General features: G+C 40.3%; 2 protein-coding genes across 3 annotated transcripts in view; one reads left to right on the top strand and one right to left on the bottom strand.

Moving 5' to 3' along the window:
* Window positions 1–5,937, bottom strand: part of Sox6 (SRY-box transcription factor 6) — a 540,675-nt gene extending 534,738 nt beyond the window's left edge. Inside the window, exons 1-2 of one of the 2 annotated variants that reach the window (XM_040755979.1) lie at window positions 5,869–5,937; window positions 1,743–1,925 (exon numbers count right to left, since the gene is read on the bottom strand). The gene's annotated coding sequence lies outside the window, so the exon portion shown is untranslated. Of the gene's footprint in view, window positions 1–1,742; window positions 1,926–2,463; window positions 2,590–5,868 lie in introns of those variants that run through there. The other variant, XM_040755976.1, reaches the window with a different exon arrangement.
* Window positions 2,657–12,699, top strand: part of CUNH11orf58 (chromosome unknown C11orf58 homolog) — a 58,267-nt gene continuing 48,224 nt past the window's right edge. Inside the window, exon 1 of the mRNA XM_040756012.1 lies at window positions 2,657–2,839. Within this exon, the coding sequence (XP_040611946.1) occupies window positions 2,672–2,839 (168 nt within the window). The 5' untranslated portion in view covers window positions 2,657–2,671. The remainder of the gene's footprint in view (window positions 2,840–12,699) is intronic.

Genomic DNA, 12,699 nt, shown 5'->3' with positions numbered 1-12,699 from the left:
TCAAATAGATGAGCCTTCACAAGAAAACATGGGCGCCACTGGGTTCTTCCAAAATGCTGAGGCAAATTTGACTTTCTCAACACCAGCGCACTGGTCTTTTTAAATCACAGAGTATCTGGGCTGTGGGAGGCAGATCCAGCCGACCAAAAAGCAGGCCGCTGAGGTGACTGGAGGCAAGAAGGAAAAGGAAATGTTACCAAGATTTCTGTGATCCAAGGCCCTAGTACCTTCTGAAAAGGAGTTCAAGAGCCCTCTTTAGGTATCAGTTCATAAATTAGTAACAAAGAAGATGGCTGGGGCATAGGCAACTGGAGCAGGGGACAATATTGTGCCCCCAAAAGAAAGAAACTAAACTTTGGGGTCTGGGTGTCACAATCCAGAATGAGCTGGGTGACATGTGGCCCGGGGAAATAGGGGTGTGTGCTTGTTAAGGGTTTCCTCCAAAGCCTGGGGTACCAGCTGTACTACGCAAGAGGGTGAGGCAGAGAGCCAGACATCCGCTGATGTGGTGGGCTTTCCACCTGGTCCGCACAGCCTGCGGATTCCAAGAAGTCTATGAAGGGGACCCGACATCGCATCCAGATCCTGGAACACACTAGCTCACTTTCCCTGGGGGCCTGAGCCAGCTAGACGCGAACTCAGGCGGTGAAATGCCAGAACTGAGGGAAGAAGGGGTCAGCGGATGAGGCTGACTTACCTGCCTGCTGCGGTTGCTGCCTGGGCGCCCGCTGTGTTTGTGTCCCTGTGCACCTCGACCAACCAAAGGCAACTCGGCTTTGCTAAGTTTGGCCTCTCACCTCCAGAGAAGAGGCACGAACTGGCAATGAAGGCGCCCACGGTTCCTGGAGAGAAGTTCCCCCTGAACTTGGGAAGGGCAACGCAATTAATCCTACTTTAAAAGTTAATATTTAAAACACCCACGCAAAAAAAAAATACCAGCCGTTAAAACCTCGAATTCCCCCTTTGAAAGGCTCCCTTACACCAACCGGGTGGATCATTCAGACCTATATGACTTTATCTTAAGGTGCCAACTTCTCGCAAGAAGGGCTTCATAGCTACTGTGTAAACAGGACAAATATGTCATTCACTCCAAAACACCAAGAAGAACTTTTGACAAAACGAAGAATACGTGAAGAGTGTAAAAGGCAAAAGGGAAGAAGTTGGAAAACTTTAATTACAGCGTGGAGAAAAGTTTTCTCCATTGGTTTCCTTAAACCGGGATAACAAACCCTCAAAGCTCCAGCAGTCCGTGACACTCACTTCGTTTAAGTTTGAGAGAGGCAGATAACATCAACTCCCAAATAACAGTGCCCTTGGGACAGGACCTCAAAGAGATCGGAACTCCTGTTTCAGCAACAAAAGCAAACTGTGAATAATATTCTTCAACCTTAAAGATGTCATTTTGCAGAAGGACAAGGAACTTCCCCCTGGACTTTAAACGATGGAGAGTAACATTAAATTTCATTTGAATCTGCGAGTCATCCAGTTGAGAAAAGCACAGCCATAGTGACAGTAGCAGCAGAGCACCGTCACAAAGAAGGTAAGGAAAGTGATAAAAATACATGAACTTTTGTTTTCAAAAAATAATAAACACAAATAAAAAGTAAGTTTTATAGACATGCCTTTCCTAGCTTAGGAAAGTTAATTTCCCAGTGTGCTTTTGCTGTCAAAGGTGCAAAGCCAAGGCGAGGGAGTGCGTGGCTGGAATCTGCATGCTGATAAGAGAAGGGTGATGTACTTACAGTGACAGAGGGCAGGCTGCGGGAGAAAAGCTGTTTGTGTTAGCCTGCGAGTTACCCAGGGCTGCAGTGAGAGCCGAAGGGAGGAGGCGTGGGAGTGCCCGTCTGCGTACACCTTCACCGCGTCTCATTACATCTGCCAGCCTCTCTCTCCCTCTCTCTTTCATTTCCACATTCCCTTTGTTCCTGAAAAAAAATCTACACGTCACATCAGAGTCCCCAGATGCAGTCTACACCAAAGAAAAAAATGAATAATTCAATCAAACTGTGCATAGTCTCTAAGGCAATAAATCTATCGCACTTAAAGAAACGAAGGGTAATTACTACCATAGAATTAGAATAAGGCCAAAGACCAACGACGTCGCTGAGTCTCTGGATTAACTCCACAGTCAAATAAAGTTTTATTTATTTAATCCTTTTTACATCACTAACGGAAAGTCAGACAAAGATTTTTTTTAACTTATTTTAGAGCCATTCGCGTCTTTTGAAACACGTTGAAGATGGGGGAGGGTACTGGAGGGTCTACCTTGTTCAAACGCTCCCAAAGACATCAGCTGAACACTCGGTACTGACACCAACCAAGACAATGCGTGCCTGGGGAGCCTGTCCAGAGCCGGTTTCTCCCTCCTCCACCCTCCTCCACTCCTCTCTCAGTAATGGAGCGTCCTCCGCTAGCCCACCACTGCGACTCTGCAGCAGGGCAGCTGCAATCTGAGAGTCTTACCTGCGGCAGTGCGAAGACCCAAAAGAAACCGTCTTTCGCTGCCACCAACAACCCGTGCCATTCCTACGCACCCCTCCAAAGTCCTGTAACCATCTACTTCTTCCATCTGCCTACGAGAAACTGTAAACCGGATTTGCCCCCTGCCACGATTGAATGGAAGCTCTATACGGAACTGACTTCTGGATATGCTCTAGGTTAAGTTAAAGCGATGTCTGGAAAGGAAAAGAAGAGGAGGAAAGTAGGAGGTGGCAGCTCAAGCCCTGTCCAAGTTAGTCAGAAGGCGGTGTTAGGCGGGAAGAGCCTACGGGAGAAACAGCTGGGCTGCACACTGGCCATACAGATCGCAGTTCTAGGAACCGTGTCCTTCTACCTAGAGGTAAGACCGTATGACTGCTGCATGCTTATTCTTTCACTGTCCGTGTCTCTCTTCCCCATCCACAATTACCCCTACCCCTTGGGTAGACTTGCGCGCACCCTGGAGAACGACTCAAGCACAGCGGAGAGCTAGATTTTCCGGACCCAGTCATAAATCGTGGTTGTCACTGAACAGAGATCTGCAAATCTGCTGTTTGCGACATCGACCATACCCTCTGTCCAGCCAGTTGCTCACTGACCCAGGCTACTCAGGCTGCACAGTGGGCAGGAGCCCCGAGTCTCCTGGGTCTCGGGGCCTATAGGCATTGAGGACCCAGATGATGCCAGGAAGGCTCAAGCGTCCCAAACGGGTTGGGACTAGAGTTTCCATCCCAGAAGCGCTTCTGCCTGCTTCGGCCAACACACATTTCGCAAGACTCCTCTCTCCCCTCTCTCTCTCTCTCTCTCTCTCTCTCTCTCTCTCTCTCTCTCTCTCTCTCTCTCTCTCTCTCTCTCTCTCTCTCTCTCTCTTCCTCTCTCTCTCTCTCTCTTCTCTCTCTCTCTCTTCCCTCTCTCTCTCTCTCTCTCTCTCTCTCTCTCTCTCTCTCTCTCTCTCTCTCTCTCTCTCTCTCTCTCTCTCTCTCTCTCTCTCTCTCTCTCTCTCTCACACACACACACACACACACACACACCGCACGCATGCACGCACGCACGACTGACATTCCGGCCCCAACGACCCATCTACAAGGGTCCCTTTAACAGTCAATTAGTCTCTCTGGGGAGCAGCTGGAAAACTGAAATTCGTGGATGAGCCCCTAGGTGCCAACCGCCAATGCAGCCCTGCTTTGTTTACGTGCCTCGGTCGCCACCTTGAGGTGGGAACGCAAGAGTGCGCTGGGCTCAGAGCCACCGGGACCCACCGTGCAGATGTCGCTGCCAGAGCTACCTCCGGAATGGTTTAAAAGAAAAGCCCAAGAAGGATGCCCTGGAGCAGAGGAGCCCGAAGGCAGTACTGCTGTGGGGAACCCGGGCCATGAGGTGGCAGGGCAACACCTGCAAAGTAGCTAATGTCAGTATCCGGTGCATTCATTCTCTCAGTAGAGTACAAAATTGGGGCTAGAGAACAGATCCGAGGCTGGGACTGAGATTCTGCAAGTTTTGACACTAACTATCCAGGCAGAGGCTGCGACTAGCTAGAGATGCAGTCTCTACTACCGCTGGGCGATGGACCTTCGCTCTTCTACAAGGACCTGGCATAAGAACTGCAGTCTTTGGTTCCTTTGCTTCGCATCTCCGGGAAGGGAGACAAAGGTCTTAGAGATGCAAGTAGCTCCAAGGTCATAAGCAGAAGTCTCCTGGTGAGAACTGAGGACATAAGTGGAACATTCAGACAGCACAGCTATCTGCTGCAAAAGCTGGGTCTAGGGTGGCCCAATTTCCAAGAAATCAGTGCTTAAGAATGGCTTTGGTAAAACTAAGTAATGTGTTATTAATTGTATCACCTGCTCTCCATCTCTTGCCCCTCCATCTTCTGAAGCCCGTTTTCAATCCCTGTTGTACAGACATTTTTGCTATCTGGATACCGGGCTTTAAAGAGCCCACTTGCTGACTCCTACCACAACCTACTGTGGTTGTTCTTTATTATTCCTGGACAACTGCCTTCAAGGCTTCGAGGCATCTTACAAGGCCATCCCAAAGGGCCTCCTCAGAGAAGTGCCCCTAGGGCACTTCGAGATTTTCTTTTTTCACTGCTACTTGGGAACATAAATGTTATTTAAATATGATGTTTTACAAAAGAGGAATTGTTTAAGAAAAGGGACACTTGGGAACTATTTTGAGTTATATGAAAGCTTAAACCAGAGCCGGCTGACACCAACTGGGGCCTGCCAGTATTTGACCAGCAATAAATAAATAATGAAATAAAATTTGTAAATAGGTCCATAGCAATCTGATCCTAAAGAAGCAACAGGCCTCTAAGCCAGAGTCCTCTCTCCTGATTCATGCCACAGCCCAGCAAATAAACAGTGCCTTCACTCATGTGGAAAGCTGAGTGTTACTGAACAAAGTACTGAATTTTCCAGGGGAATCCCAATTATAGAAACACCTGTGCTAAGTAATGTTATTCTAATCCACTATGAAAACTGTAAGTATGTAATAGCCCTCAAATCATCTCATTCCTTAGTCACTGTGGGGTGGGCCAACTTCATGGAAGAACATTAGACTTGTACAATGCCCCAGAGCCCTACCTCAAAAGAAGCTTGGCTTTGCTATACACAATTCTGGCCATTCGCTTTATCTTAAATGAAAGGGGTATACACTGGAGCCGACATAACTGGCAGAGATCAAGCTTAGGTAGAAACATCAGTTAAATAGACTGGAACACACATTGAATGTGAAGTCAGAGACTAATTCCATAATTTTTAAACAAAAATCCTTGTAATGTAAGTTGACATTATTCAGTGAACATACTTGACTTTATTATAAATAGAATATTAATGGACAAATGCACTGAAATTAAACCATGATAAATAAAAGTACACTGGAAAACCATTCTAACTCTCTACTACCACTCCAAAACCCATATAAATCAGCTATACTTTAAAAAATATCAAGCTAACCTTTTTGAAATGCTCCATGAAAGAACACATCAGGTTAACAGCTGATTTTTTTACTGATGGCTACTGAAGCTAATGCCACTGAAACATTCACATGAAAAGAGAAAGGATAATAACATACTCAAATGTTTCTCTGATAATTCTACATGGGATTGTGAGGGTTTTTTAATGAAAATAATAGGGATCCGGGTAATTAGCACATTTATCACACACACACACACAGAAAGAGAGAGAGAGAGAGAGAGAGAGAGAGAGAGAGAGAGAGAGAGAGAGAATATAATAAAAGGTTCTATTTCAACCCCAGAAGTAAACTTTCTTCACTAAAATTCCAAGCACCCCTCACAAAAACTGTGATACTGTGTTAGTTTTTCACCACCAAGAGAGAAGCATTCCCACTGCCTCACAGGTGCTGCTAACAGACTAAAGAGACACTTACCTCTTTCCAGGCCTGAAGTTTGCCATTCACTACATGATTGTCAGTCCACGTATACACTTTAGCCACACCAGAAACCCTGAACAAACAAATATGACATCTATTGTAATGTCTCATAAAAGACAGGCAAGGGTCCACTCACAAGTAGCTGCCAGGAGAGCTGATTACTAATGCTACCCTGCTTCAGAAGTCTGATTATTTGCCTCAGCAATTGATGTTTTATGCATTGTATTTTTAAAACTGAATTCGGTATCCTATAATTTTAAAATGTGATATTTAACAAACTTTCTTTTCAAACTACAGATTGCTTTTTAGTGTCTAAATATAGGATTTCTGCTGCATATGTGTTATTTCATTGAGTACCTAATATGTGAAAAGGAAATAAAGGCATGTTAATCAAGAACTTTTTGTATTTTTGTAATTCAATAAAAATTAATTTTAAATGACATAAAATATGCCAGCAAAAGTATTGTGCTTAGTGTTTTTATCTTGTTCAGTGTATACTGTTTAAATTAAATTACCCAGTTATTTTTATCAACCAACAAATTATATACATTTCAAAAATACAAAATTTAAAATTATACACTTCTAACTTATCAGGTAACATATCTAAAAGCATCTTTACTTAACAAGAGAGTTTATGGTTATAAGCAATTCTAAATAGCATAGTTTATTTAAAATCAGTTCTAAAAGAATTCAAACCATCTTTCAAATCAAAATGTTTAACATAATTGTTAGCAAAATATCTTTAACCTGATATGATACATGTCCTTACCACATATCATAATCATATATATAGGATAGAGATGTTAGGTTCTTGAACTCAAGCAATAAAGGTTGAAGGAATAAACCATGTTCCCAAGGAACTGAATAATCACTAATATATAAAAATCTCATTGGATTTTATCGACTTTTTAGTTTTTATTACAATTGTTGCATTGGGTTTGAGTATGCTGTCTTTCAACAGGGGTGGAGAGAGAAACAGCCATGTTGAAAGGCTACAGCATGTGTTCGCCCCACACTCATTCCTATCGCTTCAATGAAAAGTTTCTCTTGCGCATGCTTAAAAGGTTAGGAATTGTAGGTTTCTAGGGAAAATGTATGAACTCAAGAGTTCATACAAAAACCTCTTTTAATTGTATGCAGCATGTTACTCTCTGACTTTCAAAGTTGATGAGGCTCAGCACTAAAATGAATATTAAGCAAACAAGTGTTGACTACACTCACAAGAATTAGCATACTTCAGATTATAGTTTATAAATTTTTAAGAACATGAGCATCATGATATGGTTGTCATAGAAACTGCAACAATGTGTCATTTAAATTAATTTTCTATGCAGTGATAAGGTCTAGTTCTGCATCACTCCAATACAAGTTTGAAAAACAAAAGAAATGCAGTAAGCGTCCAACTTCTATCGACTTAGAAAATGGTAAAGTGCAAGTTTTTAAAAAAGAAAAATAACAATACTTTCTAATTGCATAGTAAGATGGCAATTTAATAAAGGTTATAAAATGCTTCTACATGAGTACATTCTGAAAAAAAAGTTTTTATTAACAATCAGCTACTTCTGTTAGCATTCCTTACTCTTGTTACATGGGCCTATTTATAGGTAACAAAAATTATTGGTTATTATGTGTTACTTAATTATTAAATTATGGATGCTCTTTATGTTCTTGAGAGATGGGTGCAGTTGCTTTCACATTATAAATTCAGAACAACTAGACCAGAATTTTAATGTTTTCAGTGGTTATTTCAAGAGCCCCTCTGATTTAGAAGGAAGTGCCATTGCATTACTGCAAACGCCTTCATAGTATATCACTGCCAGGGATACTCTGTTGGCATTAATGACTCGATTATTGAAACAGAAAAAGCCTATGAAAATAAAGCATATTTCCCAAAGAATAATTACAGCAGAAGATTTGAAGTCCTAAGTTAATCTGTCTTTTTGGTTACCAAGTACCTTTTCCTTATATTTTCTATCATTGAACATTTCAATATGTAATATACCCATGAAAAAATTGAATATATATTTAAACTCTGTATTTATCTCACATAGACATAGATTGTATGTAATTTGGCCTTTGTTAGTAATAATTTCAATGAATTATAGAAAGATATTTCATGAAACTATCAATAAAAATATTGTACTTCTAAAAGTAATTTTTTAAAAGTGAATGAAGGATAGCACATATTTTAAAGTCTGAAAAACAATCTGAAAGGGAAAAGATAAATGTATATAACATATTCTTCTTGATAGGATTAGGAGGGTTCCAAAGCTTTTAAATGCCAATTTTCCTAACAATTAACAATGAAAAGCAGATGTTTACAAAGCTGTTTCCTATGCTGTCTTAAAAGATGATAAAGGATGGCTTGTGGATAGTAAGAATGAAAAGCCAGATAACTGCTTGCCGGGTGTGTATTTAAAAAGCATTTTCATTGGCTCACTTATTGTTAATAGAGAAAGAAAACACTTTGTGCTGCACACACTGCGTGACTGTGACTATAGAAACTGCCATCGTAAAGTCCTCAAAAACTCTTCAGATGTAATTTACAAAGATAATAATAACACAGAATTATTTCACTTCTCTGAATGCCACACATTTGCATACCAGGACTTCATACAATGTAGTCATAATGCACATTCATAATGGCAAGGGCTCCAGAGCACTTTAACTACAGCACATGATCTGTGCATTACACAATCTGTCTCACCAAGTTTTACTCATTGTTGTTAAAGTATTCGTCTTAGTAAACCAGGTGTTCAACACATACAGAACTGAGGGACCACATTAACTACTACAGCACCACAGTAAGAAAATATGAGGAAGCTGAAAGCCATGTGACCTTGAAAACAGTTACATGGCATAACATAGGAAAGTTTCAAGTGAATATTTTTTAAAGTTATATGTGATAACCACAAGCCTTTATTACCAGACATAGCTTCAAAAATTACTGATGTTCATTGTTTAGATGGCTTTGGTGTTATTATCTATTAAACCAAGTATGTGCTAGATGTTTTTAATGTTTAATTTTTTTATATTTATTTTGGGTTTTGTGGGGGTGTTGTTTTGATTTTGGTTTTTTGTTGGTAGTGGTACGTTTTTGTTTGTTTTGTTTTGGGGGGGTTGGTTTTGTTTGTTTGTTGAGACAGGGTCTTTATGTAGCCCTGGCTGTCCTGGAACTCACTCTGTAGACTAGGCTGGCCATACACTCAGAGATTTGCTGCCTCTGCCTCCTGAGTGTTATACCTCCCTGCCATACTTCTGATGCTTTTTATATTTGTCAAAAATATATTTTTGGAGCACAGTGAGGAGTACAAGGAAGTAAGAAACACAACTTATAACATTGCCTGGATGAACATAAACTAAGCATAAATATCTAATTAGTAAAATTTTAATACACTAAAAGTTATGATAAAATTAAAATTTTACTTATATGGAAAAAATGACAAGTAATTTTCATCCCTATAACTTAATAAATATCAGTAACCAGTATGCATTTATTCTTGTGAATATTATTGTTGAAATTAAATATATTTCACCATGAACTCTCAATTAGTCCTCAAATTATAATAATATACAGCATACATTTCACATATTTCATTCAATTAAAAAGGGTGTTTTGAAATGTAAGTTGAACATTACATGAACATTGCAATGTATATTCAGACCATGATACTGAATTATAAGGAAAAAGAAAAAATATTTTAGTCTTTGGTATTATTTTGTCAGTCAAAGGATCACCAAAATATTTAACAGTATTTCTATGACCCTATCTTCATATAACATTTAATGTACAACAGGGAGAAGTTTGTAAAATCGATTTAGTTTGTAAAAAAAAAATCAAGTAAATGATAATCTTATATAGTCTTAATTTTACAGTTGAAATTCCAAAATTTTACTCTCATTCTCATTTTCAAATAGCTCTTTAGGATAATTTGATCCACTAATGTTTAAAAAACAGTTTGTAAAGTTACTAAGAAATTTATTTTTATCACTGATACACACCCCTCTTCCCCCCCCACCCCTCTCGGGTCTTACTGTATCTTTGGATATCCTGGACCTGGATAGAACTCAGTATGTAACCCAGTCCAAGGGTGTCTTGAACTTACAGTCATCCTGCCTCAGCCTCTCAAATATCACTATCACTAGTGCCTTCTTGTGAGGGTGAATTGTGTATATGGACTTTTTTTAAGTCAGAAGAGCTTCCAGAATGACAAGTGAAACATACTCTTAACATCAGCACTGAAAGACTTTATGTACCAGATTGCTCTAGTTTGCTTCTGTTGCTGTGATAAACACCATGACCAAAAGCAACTTAGGGAAGAGAGGGTTTATCTAGCTTGTGTGTCCAGGTCACAATCCCTCATGAGGTAGTTAGGGCAGGAACTGAAGCACAAACCAAGAAAGTTGGTGCGTTTTCTCTGTATGTGTCTATGTGTCTCTCCCTTACCTGTTGGTCTGTGTCTCTGTCTCTTTCTGTACCTGTCTGTACCTGTCTGTCTGTCTGTCTGTCTGTCTGTCTGTCTGTCTGTCTGTCTCTCTCTCTCTCTCTCTCTCTCTCTCTCTCTCTCTCTCTCTCTCTCTCTCTCTGTGTGTGTGTGTGTGTGTGTGAGATCCATCTCTCTCTCTCTGAGTAAAAGATCATGATTTTATTGTCTTCATAACAAACTCAGCTTAGAACTGGATCACTTGGTCCTTTCTCTTCTTTTTTTTAAAGATTTATTTATTACATATACAATGTTCTGCCTACACGCCAGAAAAGGACACCAGATTGAATTGTAGATGGTTGTGAGCCACCATGTGGTTGCTGGGAATTGAACTCTGGAAGAGCAGGCAGTGCTCTTAACCTCTGAGCCATCTCTCCAGCCCCGGTACTTTCTCTTCTTATAACCTCTAGTTCAAAATGCCCGCATCTCTTACTATCTAGTATTCTCTCAGAATCACAGAAGACTCAACACACTCAAATCTCACCACAATCTTCTTTGTAGTTTTAGCTTTTTTTCCGAAAAATAGACTTAGTCTGCCCACCATTGCCACTCTGTTTCCTGTCATCGTGTCACTTTCCCTAGGCATACTAAGAACCAGTGCCCTTCTTGTACTATGTCGCTTGGTAGGGCTGATGCTTGCCACATTTCTTGTAGAAAATCTGGTGGGTCCTAGGAATATTCAACATTTGCATGAATGGCATCAGCACAAAAACTGCTCTCTCTTACATTCAGGTACCTTTCTTATACAGCTCAAGCCTGTCTGTCCAATGGTGGATCCTCCCACAATGGGCTGGGCCCTCCCACATCAATCAGCAATTATCTCCACCAGATTTAAGAGTCCCCCAGATAACTTTGAACTTGTTCTTATGTATAGTCTATTTGCTATTATTGCACAGATTCTTCTGTAACAGTTATTAGCAATACTATCCTTTTATTCTTTGGCAAATCTGAGCACATAAAATATGAACTTTGGCATCCTGTTTTCATGCAAAAGCATCAAAATATTTTTTTTTATTTTTTTTTAACACAGGGTTTCTCTGTCCCGGAATTTGCTCTGTAGACCAGACTGGCCTCATCCTCCCAAATGCTGGGATTAAAGGCTTGTGCCATCATCTCCCAGCACACTACTTCATGAGCAGTTAAAAATTCAGTAGCTGATAGTCTACTGCATTTCCACAGAAATGCTCAAGTACAACTGCAAATTATTTCGTGATGTCCTCTGGAGTACAAAGAAAATCAGGTGATGTCTAGATTGTGAGGTAAAATTGCTAAGATCCAAAAAAAGTTAAAAAAAGAATCATGGTATCTGGATCCCACTGGTACAGAGCACACAATCCTCAAAAATCACTGCAATAGATTCACTGAATGCTGCATCAGATATGTGGAAAGAAATGACCATTCAACTGTCACAAGAGACAGTCTACCCAGAAGTGGGAGCATAGTAGCATCTTTGCTGAGCACATATGAGTGTACATAAAGACAATCTAGAGTGCTAGAATGACACTGTGCTAGACAAGATGCCAACATACAATCTAGTCAACAAACTTTTTAAATACCTTATAAGGTTCGTCCAACTGCAGGATTTTTCCACAGGTAATGTCCTGGAATACATATATTAACAATTCTCAATTTACATTGTCCCTACTTTTTTTAAGATTTGTTTTTATTTTACAAGTATGGCTATTTTCCCCAAATGTATGTCTGTACACCATATATATGCAGTGCCTGTGGAGGCCAGAAGAGGGCGTTGGACTCCCTTGGAAATGGAGTCACAGATGGTAGTTAGCTAACTAGCCCCCTAAGTACCACTTCCTCACTTACAATTGAGAAAACAAAAGCACCTGTCATAGCAGGCATTCTAAGGTTGCCTGTACATGAAATTAATCAAAATCAGGAACCTTGAAATTTCTTTTGTTCATAATCCATATGTTTCTGTTATAACTATATTTCTGCCTAGTCCTGATTTCTCATCTTTGAAATACACACATTTTTTACTTAGTAACAAAAATCAATGAGAAGGGTGTTGCCAGGCCAACTCATAAAGAACTTCACTTTTTATTCTTAATTGATTTTTGTTGAGGAAGTCTTATGCCAATAAAGCACTGTTGAGCCAATAGGGAACCAAGATAGGAGGGACTAGGAGTCCAGGAGGATTCTGGGAAGGAGAAACACAAGAGAGTCGAGATGTAACGCCATTGGGGTAGGAAGCCCGGAAACCTCTCCGGAAAGAGACATACTTAGATTAACAATTATGGGGTAATTACTTAAGTCAGAGCTAGCCAGTAAGAAACAAGCAAGGCCAACAGCTTCATAATTAATACAGCGTCTTGTGTGTTTATTTGGG

The sequence above is a fragment of the Mesocricetus auratus genome, unplaced genomic scaffold (assembly GCF_017639785.1).
Source record: "Mesocricetus auratus isolate SY011 unplaced genomic scaffold, BCM_Maur_2.0 Super-Scaffold_4256, whole genome shotgun sequence".
Lineage (NCBI taxonomy): Eukaryota > Metazoa > Chordata > Mammalia > Rodentia > Cricetidae > Mesocricetus > Mesocricetus auratus.
The sequence above is the reverse complement of the archived record's forward strand: the minus strand, read 5'-3'. Positions and strand labels throughout refer to the sequence as shown.